Here is a 23,986-nt window from a genome sequence, read left to right as displayed (position 1 = left end):
CAGACCTCTCCTGACCCGCCCGCTGCTCCCCTCAGCAGTGTACTTCGTTGATCTGTCTGTTCTGTTCCCCACTCTGTCTCTGGTGACCTCCCACTGCCCCTGAGCCTCTGGCCTGTACCCCAGTTCTATATGCACAAATAAATAAATCTTTAAAAACAAAACATATATGCATATAATTTTTATATATAAATTTAATAAAAATAAAATCATTGCTAACAGAATAACAGTATACATGCTTACTGGGTGCTGGTCACGGCCCAAACTTTTGAGTTCATTCATTCCTCACAGCAACCTTTTTGAGGCAGGCACTTTAATTGCCTCATTTTATAGATTAAGAAACTGAAGTCAGGAATTGATTAAGGTTTTTTAAATTGTCAGAAAGTTTAATTCAGAGTCTCAAATACCAGAACATGAGCTGTTTGTTATCTTTTCCATATATTCTCTTGATTAATATTTCTCAGATGTTTGCTATCAGGATACTGAAGAACTTTTGTTCCTGTGGGTTAAAGATGCTGATATTTGCCATATAGAAATTTGAAATGAAAAAGTTTAAAGATATTTAATAATACAAAAATAACAATGGAACTATTGCATATAAAAATGGCCAAATTTAATGGGAAAGAAACTCTGCTTTTACCAAAATATACTTAGCAAGGAGAATGGAATTGCTTTAAGCTTCACTTAGTGCTAGACTTCATTGCAGACTTTTGGATATTTATATCTGCTGCTTTTAATCTACTGCTACCTTAGACATGCCTAGGGGTCCCACACCCATACTGAGTGAATCTGTAGATTAGATGATCACTTCTGTTGCTAAAGATTGGTGCTTTTGAGCTGTTGTTCCCTTACCTAAGGGAGCTTCTAAAAAATAAAATTCTCAGTCCACTTTTGAATATTCCAATTCAGTTGATGTGAGTTAGGAACACACAATGAAATTTTTTTCCCTAACATTTTATGTTGAAAATCTTGAAATATACAGAGTTAAAGAAACATCAGGCACGTGCTTACATACTTACTACCTAGATTTTACCACTGACAATTTTACTAGTTTGCTTTCATACAAGTCTAACCCTATCTGTCTATGGACTTGTCTGAGATTTTGATACAACATATTTCGTAAAAGGCTTCTGATGATTCAGATGCAGAGCCAAATTTGGAAACTACCATTCAAAGGACCAAATTTGTGTGTTGCTTCTCAGGACTTAAAAGGTTGACATACAAAACCTTTATCATTACAGCCCATATCTCAGATTCAGTTACCTGCAATGATATTGGCTTTGTGAGAGTATGGGTAGCAGATTTTGAGCATGTGATTCTGGGAAAAGAAATATCTCTAAGCACTTGTCTCATTGATGTTGTATGATGTACCCCTAGGGTTAGTATACTTTTCCCATAAAGGTCTAGATAAAAGTATTTTTTGAGGCCATGGAGTTTCTGTTACAACCATTCTATTCTGCTATTGTAGCTAAAAACATCCAAAGATAATATGTAAACAAATGAATGTGTCTGTGTTCTAATATAACTTTAATAGTAGCGGGCCAGATTTAGTTCATGGGCTCCAGTTTGCTTATCTCTGGTACATGACAAAGTACTTAATAAACTAATATATAATCTAAATCTAAACTGGGGTCTGTAAGCACTTTTATATATATTATAGACACATTACATGTTAGAAACTTTGAGTACTTTAAATATTTCCTCGTTTTTGTGTTTGTGAACTCATTGCAACCTAGTTTGCTATAACTCTTTATAATCCAAGAATATCACTGTTAGCCATTCTGCAAAATATAGTGACCTGTATCATAGATTTATCTTGGTTGGGGGTGATGGTCTTTTGAATTTGGATAACTTGCTCGATTCAGGCCAGCCAGCAGTATGAGGAAACAGTTGTGAGCTTTGTTCTTTGTAGGAGTGCTGCCATCTGCATGCTTTGGCAGGTCTGCTTGTAACTTGGGTTGATAAGTTGAGGGTCAAGGAGGAGGCATGAAGTACTAAATTACTATTGTAACTGTTTCATTACCACTGTTCATTATTTCTGCATTTTTTAAAACTATTGAGAAAAGAACACATCACATGCCATTAGGGCAAGGATCCTGGTTACAGGTAGGATATTTGAATGAATATTGGGTTAAGGTAATTTTTAAGGAACTTATTTAGTTTCATGTTTTCTATTAAAATACTAAGGTAATAGCAATACAGAATTAGATTTTAGAAATGTAGGATGTTTTCTCTCAGTAAAACTGAGTGATGTACATATCCATGAAAAGGTTTGTACAGTGGCTTTGTTTTTTTTTTTTCTTTCATAAAGAAATGTGAAGCTGTTTTAGTTGACCAACTTGTATTTTTCAAAAAGAAGTCTATCTTATTGTATTTAGTAAGTTAACACATTCATTCATACAACAAATATTTATTGATTGAATACTATATGCTGGGAAGTCTCCTAGGTTCTTTTCATTCAGTAGTGAACAAAGCAGAAACAAACTCCTCTCCTGATGGAAATGAGATTTCAGTTGGCAACACAAACATTATATAGTAAATAACAAAATATGTAGTATGTTAGAGAATGTTAAGTGCCTAGGAGAAAAACCAAAACTACAGTTGAAAAGGGAGATATATAATGCAGTGGTGAGCACTTGCCATTAGATAGTATGGCTAAGAAAGTCCTGACAGAAAAGTTGGATTACAGCAAAAGCTGAAAAAATGGGGAAGTCAGCTGTCTGGCAGGGAACACACCTTATCAGAGGGAACATAAATTGCAAAATCACCAAAGTGGAAGGGCACTGTGACTGGAGAGGAATGCAGGAGAATTGTAGGGAAAAGCTGGTGGGGGGGTGTGTGTGGAAGGGGTTGTTAAATCCTTCAGGCCCTATAGGGCTTTACTGTGATACAGTAGCATTTTGGAACTGAGAGCTGGGATGATTTACATTTGAATGGGATTACTTTGGCTGCAGTTTTGAACATAGTTTGAAAGGGAACCAGTGGAGAGGAACTTGGGAATTATTGGCACATAGGTGTTATTGAAAGCCCTCAGGTTACCTGGGTGAGTGGGTGGGTGGGTGGCTAAGGGATAGAAAAAATCAGAGGTCCTCTAAGGATTAATCCTGCAGGTCTCCAGTGATTGGGGGGAGCCTTGGAAAGGAGCAGCTGGAACAAGAGAGGAAAGGTAGGAAGGGGTGCCATGCTATGGAGATAGTAAAGGGAACAGAAATTGCAAATTCTGTTCACTTCTACTGATGGATCAACTATCCAGTAATTGTTGTATTATAATTACTTTTAAAACAGTGCTCAATTCTAAGTATTATTTCAGAGGTGCAGAGGAGAGTTGATTTTCTGTAGTTTGTAGCTGACTTCCTATGAAAAAGTTTATAACGATTCATCTTGGTACTCATTCCTGCCCTGAGAGGATTTGTTTACTCTTGATTTAACCAGTATTTAGTGAGCATATAAAAATGCTGGTTGCTAAGCAGTAAAAATAAATAAGTAAATACATATGATTAATTAGGTGCAAATTCTGTCTTCCAGCAGCTTACAGTTTAATCAGAGATATGAGACCGCACAACAGGTAAAATCAGGCTGTATGTAAGTGTAATGGGACTGTCACAACTTGTGTTAGGAATTCAGACCACTCCTACTTTGTTGTGGGAAGATGGACACCCACCTTGAGGTGCTACTTATGGAGTTAATTAATATTAGAAGAGAAAAATTATAAAGTTGTTAATTTTTTTTTTTTTCAATCAGAGGACAGTTGAGATTCTAAAAGCTCATGGGCTTCTACTTGGTCTCACAGTTAATGCCACAGTGCAAATGCCATTTGGGAGAGCCAGATGTGGTTGTTGGAGGATTAAAGGGGAACACATTCTATCCTGCAGGTGCAAGGGGTCACTGAGACAGGGAGACAGAATGTTGAAACTTTTTAGAAGTGAGTTTTGCACACAAAATTGTTAGGACATAGGGTTCATCTTGTGAAGAATATGAACTGAGAGATAATTTAGGGTGAGATTGAGAAGGAACTTGATTCCATAGACTGACTGGCATTTTGGGAAAGAAAGACAATGTACCAGTGGGGAAATAAATGGAAAGAAATGTTGAAAATTCAGTGCTATTTAGTATATATAAAGTTATTCATTCCTTGTAAATGGATGATTGTTTTTAGAGGTAGAGCAACTTCACTATCTTTAGCATGAGAGGAGTGGTGTTTCTTAATGTAGTCTCTCACATTGATGCTTTTTTCTGCTAGTTTTCATTCTTATGATCCCCCTCTTTTTTTGGTACTGTAATCCTAGTTAAATATTAATTAAAACCAATCCCTTTTGATTCAAATGGAGTTTGGATACAGCAATCCCATAAATATTCAGAAAATAGAATAAGTACATTGTAATTGCTCTGAAAAAAATATACACATTATATACTGTAATTCTGAAATACAAATGTGAAACTTCAAAGGAGCCAGAAAAATCAAGTACCTCATGGTTGAATAAGTAGGCTAAGTACAAGGTTGTAAAGGCTGATTGTTGAAGAATGAGACTAGCATAGGGTCAAGAATCTTTACTGAAGTCTCTCAAAAAGGGGCCCAAACACTCATTGCTAGGTTACTAACAAGAAGTTACCATTTCCGTGGCCAAACAGTTTATTTACCTGGTTTGTACATTATAATTTCTGGTGGTTAGCTTGTGCTCTTAACTTTTCCAGGTGAGTGGCAGGAAATGGAAGTTGGCTGCCAACCTAGAGTCCTCAGGCTGAAACCTGGCCTGGCGCCCAGTTGTTACCTGTTGGGGAGTCTGGCTATTTTTGGTTTCGGTCACTTTGCCCAAAAGATAAGGAATTTCAGGAATTCTGCTGAACACCTTAGAAATAGAATCCCAAACAATAGGCCTTTCATGGAACTCTAAGCGTTTGACATTCACAGTGTTATTTTAACTTGTTTTCTGTTAGTTCAAAGTGTGGAGGTGTTTGGCTCCTTTGGAAACTTTGGACCTAGGAGTGGGGGAAGGTAGCTCTAAAACCAGAGCTACAAAGGCTGCCTGCCATTTATTTAGAAATGCTATTAATTTTTAGTATTCACTTTTTAATTCTTTTTTGACTCTATTTTTACTTATTTTAGAGCTGCTTTCCCTAGATCTTTGTCTACCTCAGATTTGGGGAGGGACAATCTAAATGCCTATTGTAATCAGTATTTCCTCATGTCTTCCTATTTGATATTTGTAAGAATGAGGAGATGTGTGTGTGTGTGTGTGTGTATGTGTGTGTAAAGTGTATATACTGTGCCTTGGAAAACAAAGTTTCATAAAATAAAGTGTATATATCTGTGCCTTGGAAAACAAAGTTTCATAAAGCTTGCAAACTTTTTTGGATCATTAACTTTGAGTCTTCTGGTTTTGAGAGTAATAATTGTTTAAAGTTAAATTAGTGTTAAAAGGGGGAAGGATGGCATTTGACTGAAATAGCTTCTCAATTTTAGCTTTTGGTCTGTGGTTTATGTATAGGTTGTTTTTTTTTTTTACTATTTTATTTTTAAAGATTTATTTATTTGTGCATATAGAACTGGGGTATAGACCGGAGGTGCAGGTGCGGTGAGAGGATTCATCAGAGGCAGAGCTGGGAACAGAACAGGCAGATCGAGGAAGTACACTGCTGAGGGGAGTAGCAGGCAGGTCAGGAGAGGTCTGCGGCGATTGTGGATCACCTCCAGGGCTGGTGGTGATTGAACTCATGTTGAAGTGGCTTTAGCTTCTTAGTGCTGTGCTTTCACCCGCTGCGCCACCAGGGAGGGCCCTATGTATAGAGTTTTAAAGGACCATATTTTTGTTTTTCTTGATAGTCATGAAGAACAATAAGTAAGATACCCACACACACACTATATACACATACACACACATACCTTTATCTGACATGGAACAAAGGAAAAATTAAAAAGTATTCTTTTAAACAGTATACAAAATGAAGTTTCTGGGAGCCTCCCTGGTGGCACAAGGGGTTAAGTCTCAGCACAATGAAGTTGTTGGTGACTGGCAGCCAAGGAACTAAGCCACAGGTGCAGACCTCTGTCTTGCCCACTGTTCCCTGCAGCAGTGAATTTGTAGATCTGCCTGCTCTTCTCCCTACTCTGCTGAATCCTCTCACTCCCAACGCCAACACCTTGGCCTATACCTCAGCACTTGTATGCATAAGTAAATAGAAATAAATCCTTTTTTCCTTTTTTCCTTTTTTTAAAAATGAAGTTTCTGCTTGTTCTCCCCTTTAATAACTAGTAGGCCTGACAGTCGCAGAGGTTGGGGAGCTAGTCCTGCAGACAGGACTCGAAGCCTGGCTGTTATTTGTAGCCATATGATCTTGGGTAATACTCCATACTGTACTCTAGAAATTAAAATTCCCAATTCATCAAATGGTGGTAGGCTTAAATGGAGCACAGAGTCAATAAATGGTAGTTCATATCCATATTAGAAGTACAGGTGATAATGGTGATAATTATTATGAATAACTATTCCATATGTGATGCACAAGATGCTATATTAGATGCTGTTAGAGGACACAGAGGAAAGCTATAAAGTTACTGAGGTTATATAATTTGTATATAATTTGGGGCCATATACTTTAGGTAAAAAGATAACTGGACAAGGCAACATATTATGCACATAAAATGACTGGGGAGATAAAAGTTATTATTTTGTAGGGTGCTTTGTAAGTCTTTCTTCAGGAAGCTGGATCTAAAGAACAGGTAGAATAGGTATGGACAGAAAACATAAGAGTCTATTCCAAACAGAAGGCAGTGTCTTACCCTTCTCCCGCACCATGCATGATGTAGCATAGCATTGAGATTAAGAGTAGGAAAAGTGGTTGGAGTTTGACCTCGCTACCTACTGTGTTAACACCTACATAACCACAACAAACCTGATTTGGATGGATGTGCAAGTAGGATGGAGTCTCATTCATGTGGTCATCACTGGCAGGGTGTCTCCCTTTCTTGTGACTGAATAATATATGTATTATTATCCCATCTTTTTGACCCATACATCAGTTGATGGTTATTTCCATATCTTGTCCATTGTGAATATTACTATAATTCTGCTAAAAAGACATTCAAACCCATCGATAAAGTTTTGTTATGTCTAATCCTTTTGAAATGCTTACTGCATTTCAGGCGCCTTTTTATTTTATTTTTTAAAAAATATTTATGCATGCATGCATGCAAGAGTGGGGGTGTAGGCCAGAGTTCCGGGGGTGAGAATTCACCAGAGACAGAGCTGGGAGGATCTACTGAAATACACTGACGAGAGTAGCAGGAGGTGAAACAGGAGAGGTCTGTTCTGCCATGTGGGTCATCTCCCTGGCCTGCGGTCAAACTCATGCTGCAGTGGCTGGTGATATAGCTTGGTAGTGCTGAGACTTTACCCCTTGCACCACCAGGAAGGCCCTTGGATGCCTTTTAAAGTACTTTCCATCATCCATTTCTTCCTCATTACAGCCTCATCACAGTTCTAAGTATGAAGTGCCACAGCTCCTGTGACAGCAAGGCAACAGAGGCTGAGTCCATCCAAATCAAGCAGTCTGCCCTAGACTCCTTGGTGCCATACTGCTTCTGGGTCATCTGAGAATCATCCTTAATAGGAAATATAAAGGGAAGAAGAAAGAGATTTCCAAAGAATAGAAAAAACTTGTGAAAGATTAGTAACAGCTTTCAACCAAGCAATTCAATGGTAGTCAGGACTGTGGGCTCTGGGGCCAGGCTTGAGTTTCATTGTACCTTAAGTTACATGTTCTTGGCCAAATTATTAATTAATTAATTACTTTAAAAGATTTTTAATTTATACACACAGAACTGAGGTACAGGTCAGAGGTGCACCAGAGACAGAGCAGGTAGCAGAACAGGCAGATTGACAAAGTGTACTGCTGAGGGGAGCAGCGGGCGAGGCAGGAGACGTCTGCAGTGCTATGTGGGTCACCTCCGGTGCCAGGGATCGAACTCACAGTGAAGCAGCCACATTAGCCTGAAGTGCTGTGCTTTAACCCATTGCACCACCAGGGAAGGCCTGGGCAAATTATTAAGAACAACAACTCAGAGTCTTAGCTTCCTTATTTATAAAGATAATAAATTGTTGCTACCTAAAGGACTGTGATGTGGATCATATGATTGAAAGCCTGTAAGTGTTTGAATGTGCTAATTAAACATAATTTCACCTACAGCTATTTGGAAAGTGGCCCTTTATGATCATGTAACAACAATCAAACTTGAAGGTCTTATGCTGTTCTCCAGTATTTAGATCATTTATTCTTAAAAACCACCCATACTTGCTTAATATTTGTCTAAAAATTACTGCATGGTTGCAATTTAAAAAATGTCATTAGATAAAGGTTAAAATAAAACTTGTTTTCATTTTATTTTTCAGGCTAACACCTAAACATCAATTCCTCTCCCCACATTTACTTTGAAATTTGGATTACAGGCCAAGTGGATTTTCTTTGTCACTTAATATTTTTCACTACTAAACTAGCCTTTGAAAATGAAAACCTGTCCCTTGGAATTTTTGTTAGGCTTGATTGAATAGTACATGTAAAGTACAACGCAAGCTATGGCTACTCAATAATTGTTAGTAACTTACTAATTTGTTACTAATTCTATTAAGTGGAAATGGCATAGACAGAGTACAACTATAAACATGTGCATGTGTCATTAATTTCATTGTAAATATTAAGCATCTCTGAACCAGACTTGAGTTCAGAAGATGCATGAATACAAAGGTGAATTAAGCACATTTCTCCCCATCTTCATTCTTTTTTATTTTATTTTTTTTAAGATTTATTTATTTGTGCACACAGAACTGGGGTAAAGGGCAGAGGCTCAGGGGCAGCGAGAGGCTTCACCAGACACAGAGTGGGGAGCAGAACAGGCAGATCAACGAAGTATACTGCTGAGGGGAGCAGCGGGCATGTCAGGAGAGGTCTGCAACACCATGTGATCACCTCCCTGGCAGGCAGGAATCAAACTCATGCTGTGGTGGCTTTAGCTTCTTAGTGCTGTGCTTTAACCCACTGGCCACCAGGGAGGGAAGGGCCCTCCCCATCTTCTTTCTTGTCCCACCGCCACTACTTTCTGCCTCTCTCACTCTCTTTCTTTCAAAACCTGACTTATTCTCTCACTCTTTCTTACTCTCACACTCACTTTTTCTCACCCTTTTACTTTTCACACTTAACCTATTATTTCTCATTTTCACAGTCACTCATATACAGAGCTAACAGTCTAGTGAGGGAGTCACACATTAAAACAAATAATTATACCACCTTATGCTTCATAAGTATAATAGAAACACAAAACTCACATGATCATGAGGGAGGGAGTAATTTCCTTTGCTTAAAGGCTCTTGGAATGTTATACTGAGAAGATAATTTTGGGGCTGGCTGAGAAGCCAAGCTTCCCTTAGGCAGAGGAAGCTCTCATGCAGAGGAATGAGGTGCCAGAAATGTAATTTGTGTGCAAATGTAGAGGATATGAATGCCCAGATTTAGGACACTAACTCTTAGTTTTAGGGAGCCAAGGAAGTTTTTGTTTTAAAGCAGATTTGTTGCGGTATAAGTTCCATATGATTAAAGTCATCCCCAGTGGGTGTTCTGTTTGAGGTGTTTTGACAAAGGCACATATCCTGTATCACCATAGCTGTCAAGATAAAAAATATGCTCAAGAAGTTCTCTTGTGGCGATTTTCCCTTTGCCTCTGGCAACAACTAACTGATTGCTGGGTCTTTTCCAGAATGGCATAGGGAATCAGAGCATGTATCCTGTGTTGGCTTTTTCACTAAGCATCATGGTTTTGAGATGCATCTATTTGTTAGGAATATTCAGCAGCTTATTTATGGAAGCTTTAAGAATTGAAGGAATGCCCTATCACTTCAGGAAGATAAGTCTGCTAGTGCTGGTGTAGATTATGGGGTAAGGGGAAAGTGGCAGCCTCCAGTCCATTTGATAGGATTGTTACTCAGATGTGGGGTGTAGGTCAGAAATAAGTTAGTGTTGGGGAGATGAAGAAGAGGGGTTTTGAAGAGCATTCAGATGAAGGAGAACAATGGGCTACAGTTGGAATGCAGGGTTTTATGAAAGCAATGAAGAGATAAATTAGAACAAACAGCAGGTTTAAACCACTCACTTTTTAGGGGAAGTTATCATATCTTGTAAAGTGTATTTGTTAGTTAAAGGATTTATAAGCCTTTTTGTAATTAAATACTAGTTTGATAATAATGATTTATGGTAATATTCTCTAATCATTCATTAGAAAAGACTACATTTAGACCAGGACCTAATTTCTTGGAAGAAAGTAATATGTTTTTTCCGTTAAGTAAACTTTCACAGACTTCTGATTTAATCTATGCTATTTTTATAGCTATTTCTTGTTTCTAGAAATCATTTACTTTCTTACAAAAGGAAATATTTATAAATGAACTTTATTGTGTGTGATTTTCTTCTTCTTTTTTCTTTTTTATGTGTGCTTTTTAAAAATGGACACAACTTTGGACACAAATGACCCACTAAGGGATACAATATGTGAGATGTAACATATAGCTAAAATGAAAATTGAGCCACACTTAGTCTGGGAACTGCAATGGAGACTGGGTTTTAAACGCTGTATAAAAAATTGTAACTGAAAAATCTTAAGAACTAGAAAACATTGCACCTGTGATTTTTCTGTAGTTTTGCTCCTTGAGAAGATAGAACATGACGACATCTGCAATAAAACACTGAAGATCACAGATTTTGGGCTAGCACGAGAGTGGCACAGAACCACCAAGATGAGCGCTGCAGGCACCTATGCCTGGATGGCCCCGGAAGTCATCAAATCTTCCTTGTTTTCTAAAGGAAGTGACATCTGGAGGTAAGTGCAAGGTGTTTTACACACATCTGTAGAAGCTGCTTGATATGCTTCATTTAAATGAGTTCCAGAGTATTCAGAAATTAAGGATGGGCCTTTTTGAGAGGAATTTAGTTTTGAAAAAGGAAGTTTAATTACAACAGAAAGGGTATCTTGAAGTTTTTATTATTATATGACTTTCAGTTGATTGGAGAACCCTCCTTGGTCTTGTAAGGCCTGTCAGTAAATAAAAGTTTGTTTTTGCAGGAAACAAAATTTGGATTTTTCATGATTCACAGAGCATTAGCATAAAAAGGAGGAGCTTGAGGGAAAAAAATTAGACCAGCCTCTTCATATTGTAGATTGCATCATCTAAAGATTAAAGTTTCTAGCTTGAGGATGGAGATCTGGATTCAAATGGATTTCCCATTCAGTTGTCTTTTAAGAGATGAAGATATTATCAGTAATAGAACAACAAGGAAAAAAATCATTGTATAGTTTCAGTGAATCAGGAGTTCACTTGCCTTTATTTAATTCTCAAAAAATTCTGTGTGATTAGTATTAAAATCCAGGTTTTTCCAGTGGTTATCTTTAACAGTGGTATGAAGACATAATCACATATCATATACTCACCTTTTTAAATTGTAGAATTTTGGTGACTTTTTCTATATTAATGGAGGTGTAAATCTATTACCACAGCAAAATTAGAACATTTCATATTTCAAGTAAACCCTTCATGCCTTTACCATCACCCCAACATCCCATCCCTCTCATCCTAAGATAACCAATAATTTACATTTTATATATTTCAATTTTATATAAAAGGATATTTTATGTAAGAGGAATAACACAATATATGATCCTTTGTTTTTTCCTTTTTTAAAATTGACATAATGTTTTCAAGGTTCATGTTACAGAATGTGCCAGAATTTCATTCTTATTGTCCAATAATATCTCTTTGGATGGATATACTACATTTTGTTCATCTCTTCACTAGCTGGTAGGCACATAGGTTGTTTCCACTTTGGGCTATTCTGAATAATACTCCTGAGAACATTTGTGAACAAGTTTTTGTGTGGACATATGTTATCAGTTCTCCTTAGCATGTCCCTAGGAGTGAAACTGCTGGGTCATGTGGTAATGATGTGATTAATCATTTGAGGAACTGCCAGACTTTTTCCAAAGCAGCAGTACTAGTTTGCATTCCCACCAGCAGTGTATAAGGGTTCCAGTTTCTCCATATTCTTGCCAACATTTGTTAGCTGACTTTTTGGTTATAGCTATTTTAGTAATTAGTAGTGGTTTCTCAAAGTGTGGTTCAAAAAACAATTTTTTAAAACTAAGAGACAAGTAGGGCTGAGAGCGCATGTGACATTTGCTAAGAGTTCATATCTGATAAGTGTCAGAACCCAGATTTGTCTAATTTCTGAACTCGTGGTCATCAAAAATTATCCCCGCCCCTTAGTCCCTTGTTGCTCCAGAAGTTATTCTCTTAAATTCACAAACCAAGTTAGTGGCAGATCTAGTTAGTATCACTAAAAATAATTCATTAAAATATAGGTATTCAAGATCTAATTTAATATAATTTCATTGTTCTTATGTTTTTAACAAAATTTATCATGTTAATGGTTCCATAATGTCATAGGGTCAGTTTGAAAAACACAAATGCTTGATGCTCATCCCTTAGTTAAACTCTGTGGGTGGAATGTGAGCATGTGGGTCCTTCTAAAACAGTATATGCATTTCCTTGGAAGAGGTTATATTTAGTAAAGTAAGTCAGAAGGAAAAAAGAAAAATATTGGATGGTTTCACTTATAGAAGGAATATCAGGAAAGTGAACACAGGGTCAGAAAAAAAAAGACAAAATTTTCAGGCAAACTATATATCTGAGGGATATAGCGGGGAGGGATAGGGAAAGGGGCTGAAATAGGGAAGGGAAGAGCACAAGGGACTATGGTCATGGTTCACGGGTAAATTGGTGGTGGGAGATTTATGAGAACTACACTTGAGGAGAAATGAAATGCTGTTTATTTATTTATTTTTTACATCATTGCTCATTTTGTGCATTTTTTTCCCCTCTTGGTTGTAATCCCTGTGGATTTCTCACCACCAGTACACTCATGTGCCAACACAATAGTCCCATGCACTCTCCCCACCCACCCCAGTTTTTATCCTAGTCCCCTTTCTACCCTTGTAGAATGTGTCTGGTTTGTATTTGTTTTTCAATTTTACTTTGTTACAGTTGCTTTTTTTTTTTTTTTTTTTTTCTGATCCCTTAGACTCATTCTATGAGTGAAACCATCTGGTATTTTTCCTTCTTTCTGGCTTATTTCACTAAGCATGATTCCTTCTAGCTCCATCCATGTTGCTGCAAAAAGCATGAGTTTATCTTTTTTGGGCAATTGGGTTGATTCCATGTCTTCCCTATTGTAAATAGAACAGCTTTAAATATAAGGGTGCAGGTGTCCTTTTGAATTAATGTTGTTGTGTCCTTTGGATAGAAAGCTAGGAGTGGGATTGCTGGGTCATTTGGAAGCTCCATTTTTAGCAGTTTGAGAAGCCTTCAAACAGCTTTCCATCGTGGTTGGACTAGTTTGCATTCCCACCAGCAGTGCAGGAGAGTTCCTTTTTCTCCACATCCTCACCAACATTTGTTGTTGCTAGTTTTTTTTATTGTGTTCCATTCTCACTGGTATAAGATGGTATCTCATTGTGGTTTTAATTTGCATTTCCTTATTACAAGTGATGTTGACCACTTTTTCATATGCTTGTTGGCCATCTGCAAGAAATGAAATATACAAAAATGAATAATGATGTAAGAAAATAAAAAACTTTAATTAAATACAAAAACATGAAGTGTGTTTTCTTGATTTAATTACAGTAATTTTCTGACCATGTGATTATACAAAAATATAAGTAACAGTGATGATTTTTTTTTAAAGATTGATTGATCAATTGATTGATTGATGCATACAGAACTGGGGCACAGGCCAGAGGGGCAGGAGTGGTGAGAGGATTCATCAGAAACAGAGTGTGGTGCAGAACTGGCAGATTGATGAGATACACTGCTGAGGGGAGCAGCTAGCAAGACTAGCTGCTGCGCCATGTGGGTCACCTCCGGGGCGGAATGGAACAGGCACTGCTGCCGCTAAGCTTGCAGTGCAGCGTCTGAACTGGTTGTGCTACCATGGAGGGCCACTGATGATTCTTTTAAGAAATTATACTTCCATAATTTTAAGAAAGTGTGCTGAAATAAAATACATCATACATCAAATTTACATTCAAGGTAATATTGGTTAAGACTATGCCATTTTGTTTTGTTTGCGTGTAAGCTGTGTAATTACAAGTTATATGAATTTGTATAATCCGTATAAATGTTTCACAGCAACCTCATCTGTTGTCAACATAGATGAGAATCAAGAAGCAAAATTAATTTTCTAAAATGAGTCATGATATGTCTCTGGTCCATAGACTCACTGAGAGAATTTTCAAAATTAATTCTCAGTTTTATAAGCTGAATTTTATATATCTGATTGTAAGTAAAGGTAGTAAATTAGAAATGAGGACAGCAGGCCCTTCCTGGTGCATAGTGGGTTAAAGTACAGCACTAAGGAGCTGAAGCCACTTCCACATGAGTTCGATTCCCGCCTGACCCAGAGGTGACCACATGGCCTGGCAGACCTCTCCTGACCTGCCCACTGCTCCCCTCAGCAGTGTACTTAGTCCATCTGCCTGTTCTGTTCCCCACTCTGTCTCAGGTGAATCCTCTCACCGTCCCTGCACCACCAGCCTGTACCCCAGTTCTGTATGCACAAATAAATAAGTCTTAAAAAAAAAGTGAGGAGAGCAATGCTAAGCTGATAATAGTAAAAATTGGCACCTCAAGGTAGGTGACAGGAAGAAAAAAAGCTTGAAATGCTATGAAAAGGACTAGAAACTACAGAGGTCAGGAGCCCTCTAATTGTGGAGCCAAACATCCCCCACTGGAGAAGGGGACACTCTGTCAGGGTGCGTGAGAGTGGGCAAGGCCATTTCTCGAACCACTTGACCCTGCTTTAGACTCTCTTCCTCTGAGTCCACAAATAATTCTATTGAGGAAACATTGCTATGTTAATTATTTGTTAGTGTTTACTCACTCCCCCTTTTCCCTCCTTAATAGTTGTTACACTACAAGGTAACTTAGATAGATGCTATCATTTAATTTTTATAAGATTTCTGGTGAGTACCTCACCTTTACAGACTAGGAAACCAAAGCACAGAGAAGGTAAGAAACTTCCTAAGGGTTGTGAAACTAGTAAGTTTCCCAGGTCCTTACTCATGAGGCCACTTGAGACCTCAGGACGGGTTTACCTATATCTCCATCCAGTTGTGGAAAATGGTAGATCATCGGCTACACTTTAGAAATAATTCTAATGAGATAGATAACTTTTTTTTTTCTTACCAGCTTTTTTTTTCTTTTTCCTCATCTCTGTGGAAAAATTACCTATCCTGAAGTTATTTATTCTCTGAAACTTCCAAAAAGCAAAGTTGCATTGTTGCTATTATTTGTTTTAGTTTTGTTATATTTTAATGAGTATAGCAAGGAGATTTCTTTGCATTTAGCCAATTTTTAGTTATTTTAAGAATTTTTTGATCCTGTAACTTTGATCTATGAGTTAATTCATTTTTTTACTCTTGAAATTAAGAGCGTAGCTTTGTAATGAGCCATAATAAAATTTTACAAAATTAAACATACAGTCTTTACAAAGCATTGTCTTTAATTTAATTGCTAATAGTTAAATCATTATATACTTTCTAAGTAATATACTACATATTCCTTTTTAAAATGTAGAATGCTTGAAATGGTAGATCAGATATCACAGCCTTTCATTGATTAGTTAATTCAGTATCACCTTAATGGCTTTGTGAATAAAGACATAGCTAATAATTAGTAATTTTCTCAAAGTTCAAGCTCAAATCTTCTGTTTTTTTTTCTACATCTTTTATCCTAAGTGCTGTCAGTAGGCATTAATGGAGGGATCTTCAAATGAAAAGGTGTATGGTTCAGAGGGATCTGAATCTGGTGTTAGAACTTACAGCTCTTTGCAAACCCAGTTTTTCCTTCATGGGAGGCTTTTTCTGTTGTTTGGGTCATGCTTTCAAGCCCCCTTCCTGCCCCCCCCATCTCTTTAAAATCAGAAGATAATCCAATGGAGCTCAGAAGTCTATTTTTTTTTAAAGATTTATTTATTTATGCATACAAGAACTTGGGTACAGGGCAGAGGTGCAGGGGGTGAGAGGATTCATCAGACACAGAGTGGGGAGAAGTACAGGCAGTTCACACACTGCTGAGAGCAGCAGTGAGAGAAACAGGAGAGGTCTGCTGCTCCCTGTGAGTCACTCCCCTGGTGGAGAATCGAACTCCTTCTACAGTGGCTGGGGCTCACCTCATAGTGCTGTAGTTTAACCTGTTGTTCTTCCTCGGAGAGCCTGGAGCTCAGAGCTTTAGATGATTTTTTTGTGTGTTATTCTGTGTTGCTTTTTCTTTAAGGCTCACTTTACTATTTTCTGTCTGCTGTCTTTATAGTGATGCTTAAATGTTATGAATAAGCATAAGAAATGAGAACTCAAGTAGAGTTCTCCTCTGGAGTGGTTCTGCTTCTTTATGTATTAAAAAAGAATGTTCTGAAGAAGAGAAAGGGGGGAAATCTGCACTGTAGAAGAGAATAAATATATGCTTGTTCCTGTGCTTCTTTGTATGACCTTGAATGGTGGGGTACTTAAGGTCTGTGGTTTGGAAGTGTAATAAGAGTGAATCCTTAAGCTTAAGGTTAAAAATGCATTTAGAAATCCTGCTATGCTCTCATTCAGAGTCTGCACTATATCTGCTGACTAAAGGGAGGTGTGGCAGCTGCAGGATTTCCCTGTTTTTAATTCCCATTTCACTTGAGCTTCCTCCATTATGAAAAAAGAGGCTTGGTCCTACCAGCAGGCACAGGGAGGCCCACAATTATTTCTCTACTACTATTATGCAGTATGGTGGAAATATTAATAAAATATCTACTAAAATATAAAGGGAGAGGAGAAAGAAAAGTGATGTGAAAAAAAGCTATTTAAAAATTTATATTCAACCTAATTGTATCTCTGTCCTGAGGTGTGTAGCATGAGATCTCTGTGGGGCTAGAATCCTGAGGGTCCTGGTAGTACTCAATAGCTTTTGTCTAGATGTGGAAAAAGTGAGCTAGCAAGAGAAACATCCAAGCACCTACATGTACTCTTTAAAGTGCAGTGTAGCTCTGGATCCTGTTTAATTCTATTAGACACTGCTCTGGAGATTTCCTGTTCAGTAGAAGTTTTGATGTCTATACTGAAGGCTCAAGGGCCTTCTGGGAAGGTGGGCATTTGCATGCAGTTGAGATGGTAATTGGAAGGGCCCACTCTCACCTTCAGATGATGGGCACTTATGGCTTTGTTAGAAAAGGAATTCTTATTCCGAGCTGGAAGAAGATACTGATGCTTTAATCCCATCTGTTGTGTCATCAGAGAGACACAACCTGTGTAACATCATGGAAACCTTGCTTTCTAGCTATGGAGTGCTGCTGTGGGAGCTGCTCACTGGAGAAGTCCCCTATCGTGGCATCGATGGTCTTGCTGTGGCTTATGGGGTCGCAGTCAATAAACTCACTCTGCCCATTCCTTCTACCTGCCCTGAGCCATTTGCCAAGCTCATGAAAGGTATTTGCACACCTGGGTTTTTGTGTCAGTGAGGGGGGGAGGCGGGGTGGCGAAGGATGTATTCATTAAAATATATATCCTTTTTTAATCAAAAAGAATGATTTTTATGATTCTAATTTTCACATACTTCTAAGTAATTACAATGATTGAGGAATTAGAAACTTTATCTTTGGTCTACGATATTAGGTAAAGATTTGAAGAACTAAGTAACTTAAAATTACCCAGTGTTATCAGTGACTCATTTATATACAAAATTCATCTGAATGGTAATAAAGCTTCATTAAGTACACTAGTGGAGTTCAAAGATAATATTGAGTTGGCTCCAAACAGGCTTTCTAAAATTCTATCTAATAATCAAAAATAGTTTAGTTTTAACTGGCATGATTTTGCCATGACTTACTTTGACATGGTTAACTCTTTTTGTTAAGCAGCAGGTTACCTTAATTAACTTTTAGGGAAGGTCTCTGAATTTCTCTTATTTTGGGAGATTTTATTTTTCTCGAATTGAGTTGTTGTATCGATGTATTATCTAGCCAGGGCAGTTAAGACACAGTGCTCGTGGCAAGGCATGGAAAGCACCGCATGTACATGCAGTGTCTTATAGCAAAAGCAGCGAGAGCATAGTCTAACAGTGAATATAGCTGTTAGGTATCTCTCCCACACAGACGCTGTAAAATAAGATTTTCAAAATTATTTTCATTAGATTGTTAAAATCTTCAGCAGACACTATCAATATTATCTGAACTATGCTGAGAATTGCAATTAATGTTTTTATTTTAGAATGCTGGCAACAAGACCCTCATATCCGTCCATCCTTTGCCTTAATTCTTGAACAATTGATGGCTATTGAAGGAGTAGTTATGACTGAAATGCCTCAAGAATCTTTTCATTCCATGCAAGATGACTGGAAACTGGAAATTCAACAAATGTTTGATGAGCTGAGAACAAAGGAAAAGGTGAGAGATACATATTTAACTACATAATATAAGCACATTTTTTTGAAGATCATGGAAAGTAGGAGTCAAGAACCACAGTTTGTATCATTGTAAAATATTTTCAGTTACCACTATATTTATTCTTGCTAAAGCAAGATTGTGCCATACTCAAAATGTATAAATGAATATAATTCCCTTAATATAGCGAATGTTAGAAAAGGGAGAGGATAGCATGGTAAACACACACTAAGCCACTTCAATTATTGTCACTATTTTATAATTTTGCTCATCTTTTTCCCTATGTCTTTTTTTTTTTTTTTTTAACTAGAGGATTTCATATCAAATCCTATCCATCTCTAACTGGTAAGATTTTTAAAGTAACCTTTCTATTCTTATCTTTAAAAGTAAAAGTAGGGGGGAGGGAAATGCACTAGACTATGTTGATGGCACATGGGTGATTTGGTGATGGGAAGCCCAAGAGGATTGCAACTGAAATGGAAAAATGCACAAAATGATGTAAAAATAAACTATTATTTTAAAAAAAAAGTTACAGTAGGGCCTCCCTGATGGCCTAGAGCTAGAGGTTGCTTAGTGCTACCACCTCAGTGGCCTGAGTTCAAACCCCAGCCAGGGAGCTGACCCACATGGTGCAGCAGACCTCTCCTGTCTCATCTGCTACTCCCCTAGTAGTGTAGTTCAGTATATCTTCCTCTTCTGCTCCCGACTCTGTGGTGAATTCTCTTACCCTACTGCAACTTTGGCCTGCACCCCAGTTCATTTATACCAAAGAAAAAGTAATGGTAATTCTCTGATGTCATATAATACTTTATAATCAAATGTCACAATTTGTTTCAAAGATTTCTTACAAATTTTAGTTACACCTGTTAAAGATTTTTTTTTTAAAGATTTATTTATTCATACAGAACTGGGGTACAGGCCAGAGATGCGGAGGATGAGAGGATTCACCAGAGACAGAGTGGGAAGCAGAACAGGCAGATCGATGAAGTACCCTGCTGAGGGGAGCAGCGGGCGGGTCAGGAGAGGTCTGCCACACCATGTGGTCACCTCCGGGGCAGGCGGGGATTGAACTCATGCAGAAGTGGCTTTAGTTTCTCAGTGCAGTGCTTTAACCTGCTGCACCACCAGGGAGGGCCACACCTGTTAAAGATTTTTATGCTAATGACCCTTCCCCCATTTCCTTTTATTTTCAAGACTGCTTTATAGGAGAAATTGGAAAAATGTACATTTTAACCTTTTTAATATGATATATCAAGTTCTGGTTGGTATTTATATTTTAAGAAAAAGAAAAAAATTATCTTACATGTTAAATACACTGAAGTGCATTTATATTGTCAGGCACAAAGTAAAGCCTCCCTGACTGGAAGCCAGACTGGTTGGGAAATAAACTAAAATTGTCTCTCTTGACTGGTGACAAATGACTGTTAACAGGCATTGAAGAACCCCAAATTTAGGGCATAGTTCTGTGGCAGTACTTATTTTTTAAAGACCTGTTTGTAGAACCAGAGCATTGTGAAGTATGATTTATTCCAGTGCAGGAGGTTGTATTTTTATTTTACTCATGCACTAGCTGTCAGGTTAAAGTGAAATATTGCAAGTGGTTTGTAACCTTTAAAATATAGTCTTCCAGAAAGGAACTTTTATAACTCATATTTGTAATTTTAAAGTAGTAGACTTCTTTTAAAGGAGGTGATTGCGCTTTTATTTTAAAGAGAGTTCTTTTGCTTATTGTAATTTATGACACTGGAATATGCCTCGTGGCATCGCTGAGAGTCACTCTCCCATGTTAGAGTCAGTTTGTCATGTGCAGTGTGACTTTCATTATAGCTCTTGATTTGTACCTTGACCAGAACACAAAGGCCTAAGACAACCTAAGTGCAAAGGAAAGGACAGCGGTAGGAATCAACATATATGCTCAGACATTTCCTGATAGCTGGTTTATTCAGTACTGTTTTGATACCACCAGTTCATAAACCCAAATTCTGTCCTGGAGTAGCTTGCTTGTTTGGGATTTAATTGGGATCTGAGGGGGAATTAATAACAGGTTTATCCTGGGCATCCCAAAATACAATTTGTTTTCTAAAATAAAACAAAAATAATTTACAGCTGTGTCTATGGGGAAATGCTCTGAGCCTCAAAGTGATCTTTTTTTTTTTTTCAGCAAAAGTACTGAGTATGTACTATAGTCTGGGAACAGGGTTAGAGAACTGGGATACAAGGTGGGTATGGATTCTGTAGCTTTGCATGGCCTTCTGAATGCCAGGCCAGTTCACAAGGTCTTAAAATTGGCTTAGTTATACTATATACTATCAAGGACATTGATATATCACATAAGTGTTGACTTGATGTGCTACCCACATTTTCAAGCAAATGCTGAAGTCAGAACCTCACCCTTACTCCTCCTCTGCCTTCCTTCACTCTGCTTCCTCTTTTGTGGTAGGAGATTGCTGCCCTTTGGGTTTTCTCTGGCAGAGGTCTGAAGGCCCTCGGGGGGCCACTCATTCCCTGCTTGCTGTTGTTCACACTTGAACCCTGTGTTCCTGCAGCAGCATCTCTCCTGGTGGTTCTATATCTATCTGGTCGCTGTAATTTATCCCCTCAGTACTCCTGTGACCTTTCTAAAAAGCAAATTTGACCACCCTTGTTTTCCTTCTTAACGTCCTTCGTCCTTATATATTTAACCCCACCTTCCCCGGTCCATGCTGAACTCCTCTCAGTTCCTTGAATGCCGAGCTCTTGAGAGAAGCCTTGTACAAATGTTCTGTGGAGAACTGTATCCCCTTCCTGGCCCTGAGCCCCACGTTAAAATTTCTTGGTTCTTTATTCTAAGTCCTTTCTAGCCTCTTTCCTTTATTCTGCTGCACCAGATAAAACTGTGTCATGGTTCCATGTACTTCCCTTATCATGGGTGGCACCCAATGATACTTGATTGTTGTTTGCTTCTTTAATACTTCTTGGTCTGCCTTTTCTGCAAGATAGCAGCAACACTGAACAAAGTACTAGGCATTAAACACATTAAATGAGCAATATGTAAAGTTTCTTAATATGCTTCTAGTATGTATTTAAGTAAGTGAGAGATAGTAACAATTTTTTTTAAAGACTTATTTATTTATGCATACAGGACTTAGGTACAGGCCAGAGGTCCAAGGGGCGGTGAGAGGATTCACCGGAGACAGAGTGGGGAGCAGAACAGGCCGACTGACTAAGTACACTGCTGAGGGGAGCAGCGGGCGGGCCAGGAGAGGTCTGCTGTGCCACGTGGGTCACCCCCGGGATGGGTGACAGGGATCGAACTCATGCTGTAGTGGCTTTAGCTTCCTAGTGCTGTGCTTTAACCTGCTGCGCCACCAGGGAGGGCCTGAGGTAGTAACGCTTTTTATCCACATTATTATTACTAATTTAAATGAAAAAGAGACATATAATTCAGCTGTTTAATTTCTGTTAAATATTCTTGAGGTCCCTCCCTGGTGGCACAACAGGTAAAAGCACAGCACTCCAAGGCCGTAGCTGCCTCAGCACGGTTTCTATCCTGACCAGGGAGGTGACCCACATGGCGCTGCAGACCTCTCCTGTCTCACCCACCGCTCCCCTTAGCAGTATATTTCATCAGTGCCTGTTTTGCTCCCTACTCTGTCTCTGATGAATCTTCTCACCCCCACACCTCAGTCTGTACCTCAGTTCTGTATGCATAGATAAAAATGAATCTTAATAAATACATAAATAAATGTTTTTGAGAAACTCTTGCACCTGGGCACAAGGGAGGTTGTTCACTGGGTATTGTTTGCAATAGTGAAAAACTGGAAACAACCTAACAAAGGAGTAGGTGCCTAACCCTATTCCATACAGTAGAAAAAGCTAAAGAGTAGTTAAAATGAGTGATCTCAGTCTACGTGTTTCAATGAAGATAAATTCTAAACACAATATTGGGTAGAAAAAATGAGTTGCAGAAGGGCACACTATATACCACTTAAGTAAATTTATAAAAAATACAAAGCGATTCTACTTATATTACAAAAATGCTAAAAGCATAAAGAGGGAAGGATACAAGCCATCTGAAGAATCACATTCCAGAAGAGAGCGGTGACAGGATTATTAGGTATGATGCAATAGGACGAAATGTGTTTGAACCAGAGTTGGCAACCATTTAGCATCTATTAGTTGTTGCTTGAAAGTACTTGGGTATTTGTTATTCTCTTTCATTGTAGTAAATTTTAAATGTCTCCTAACTTAGATTCATCACAGATAAGATTAGAGAGAAATATGTAAGCTGCTAATATTTATAAGTCATGTTTACAAGTAGTAGACTTACAGGTAATTTTCTGTCTCCCTAAGATTTGTCAGTAGCTTGAAAGTTTAAAAACTCTGCAGCAGGCAAAATCAGCCTTAGGCCCTCCCACAGCTATTGCACACATGGAGCTTATATATTAAGAAATAGTAGACTGTTTGACTCTATCCCTAGCTCTGTGTTTGATTATGGTCACCAGGTTTTAAAGTCCCTACCAAGGAGGAAGACAGGAGAGGGGCCTGGAAATCTGAGCAGACAGATCAAAACAGATGCAGGAAGGGGTGAGGAATCTAGGGGTTACCCTGAAAAACTAGAAGAACTTTCAAGTAGACGAGTGAGGAGCTATAGTTCATGTTGTTCAGAGTTTAGAAGTAGGACCTCTTGGGCAAATGCTCAGGATTTAACAACATTTGGACTCTGAATGGATAGTTTTCTAACCTTTGGAGCTGTCTGGCAGTGCAGTAGACTGCTTCTTGAGCTGTTGGCCTTCCCCCCTCAAGGAATTGAAGAAGGTATCTAAATGGGGCTCTGAAAAGAGTGAAAAGAGTTCACCCATCCCCCTCTTTTAACATTAGATATTCAGCGGAATGCCAAAATTTGTAGTTATCTTAAGAAGTGGTTAAGACCAGAGCAGACAGCCTGGGTTGAGTTGGGGTTGTACATTTGCTGATGGAAGAATATTCTCTCTTTGCCTCATCACTATTAAACGTCACAGCCATGCTGTCTCTCTCAGGGATGGTATGAAGCTTAAATGAGTAATGTGCAGAAAGTGCTCAGGGCAGTATTTAACAATAAGTGCTAAATAAGTGTTAAGTGTTAGTCTTAGAACAAAGGAAGTGGTGGCTTTGATTGAAGCCAGGGCAGGTCCCAGCAGCCACCACCATTCCTGGGCCAGGCATCTGGGAAACCAGGCTCTGAGCAGTAATGCCTCCAAATGACTGACTGGATTACTCTTAAAGCCTGCAATTCTTTGAAGGATTACTATCAACAATATTGTGTGTTTCTTGGAAACTTTAATATATTTTGTCCACTTAAAAGTTATTGTTTTTCTTTACCTTACTCATTCCCTCCCCCCCTCCAGAAATTCTATGATTAGCTGTTTGTTAGCAAGAATAAGATGGTTTTGAGGGATGGGAGAGGATTTTAAGGAAACATAAAACTTGAAAGTCACAGCTTTTAAAAATTGGAAGTGACATTAGT

The 23,986-nt window shown here is 38.2% G+C and overlaps 1 protein-coding gene across 1 annotated transcript in view; it reads left to right on the top strand.

Annotated features, from left to right (window-relative positions):
* The window catches only part of LOC101620649 (mitogen-activated protein kinase kinase kinase MLK4), an 85,405-nt gene that overhangs the window by 34,817 nt on the left and 26,602 nt on the right, over positions 1 to 23,986 (top strand). Inside the window, exons 3-5 of the mRNA XM_012731254.1 lie at positions 10,678 to 10,858; positions 17,400 to 17,548; positions 18,329 to 18,504. Coding sequence (XP_012586708.1) covers positions 10,678 to 10,858; positions 17,400 to 17,548; positions 18,329 to 18,504 — 506 coding nt within the window. The remainder of the gene's footprint in view (positions 1 to 10,677; positions 10,859 to 17,399; positions 17,549 to 18,328; positions 18,505 to 23,986) is intronic.

The sequence above is a fragment of the Condylura cristata genome, unplaced genomic scaffold (assembly GCF_000260355.1).
Source record: "Condylura cristata isolate star-nosed mole 26May11 unplaced genomic scaffold, ConCri1.0 scaffold00030, whole genome shotgun sequence".
Classification (NCBI taxonomy): Eukaryota; Metazoa; Chordata; class Mammalia; order Eulipotyphla; family Talpidae; genus Condylura; species Condylura cristata.
The sequence above is the reverse complement of the archived record's forward strand: the minus strand, read 5'-3'. Positions and strand labels throughout refer to the sequence as shown.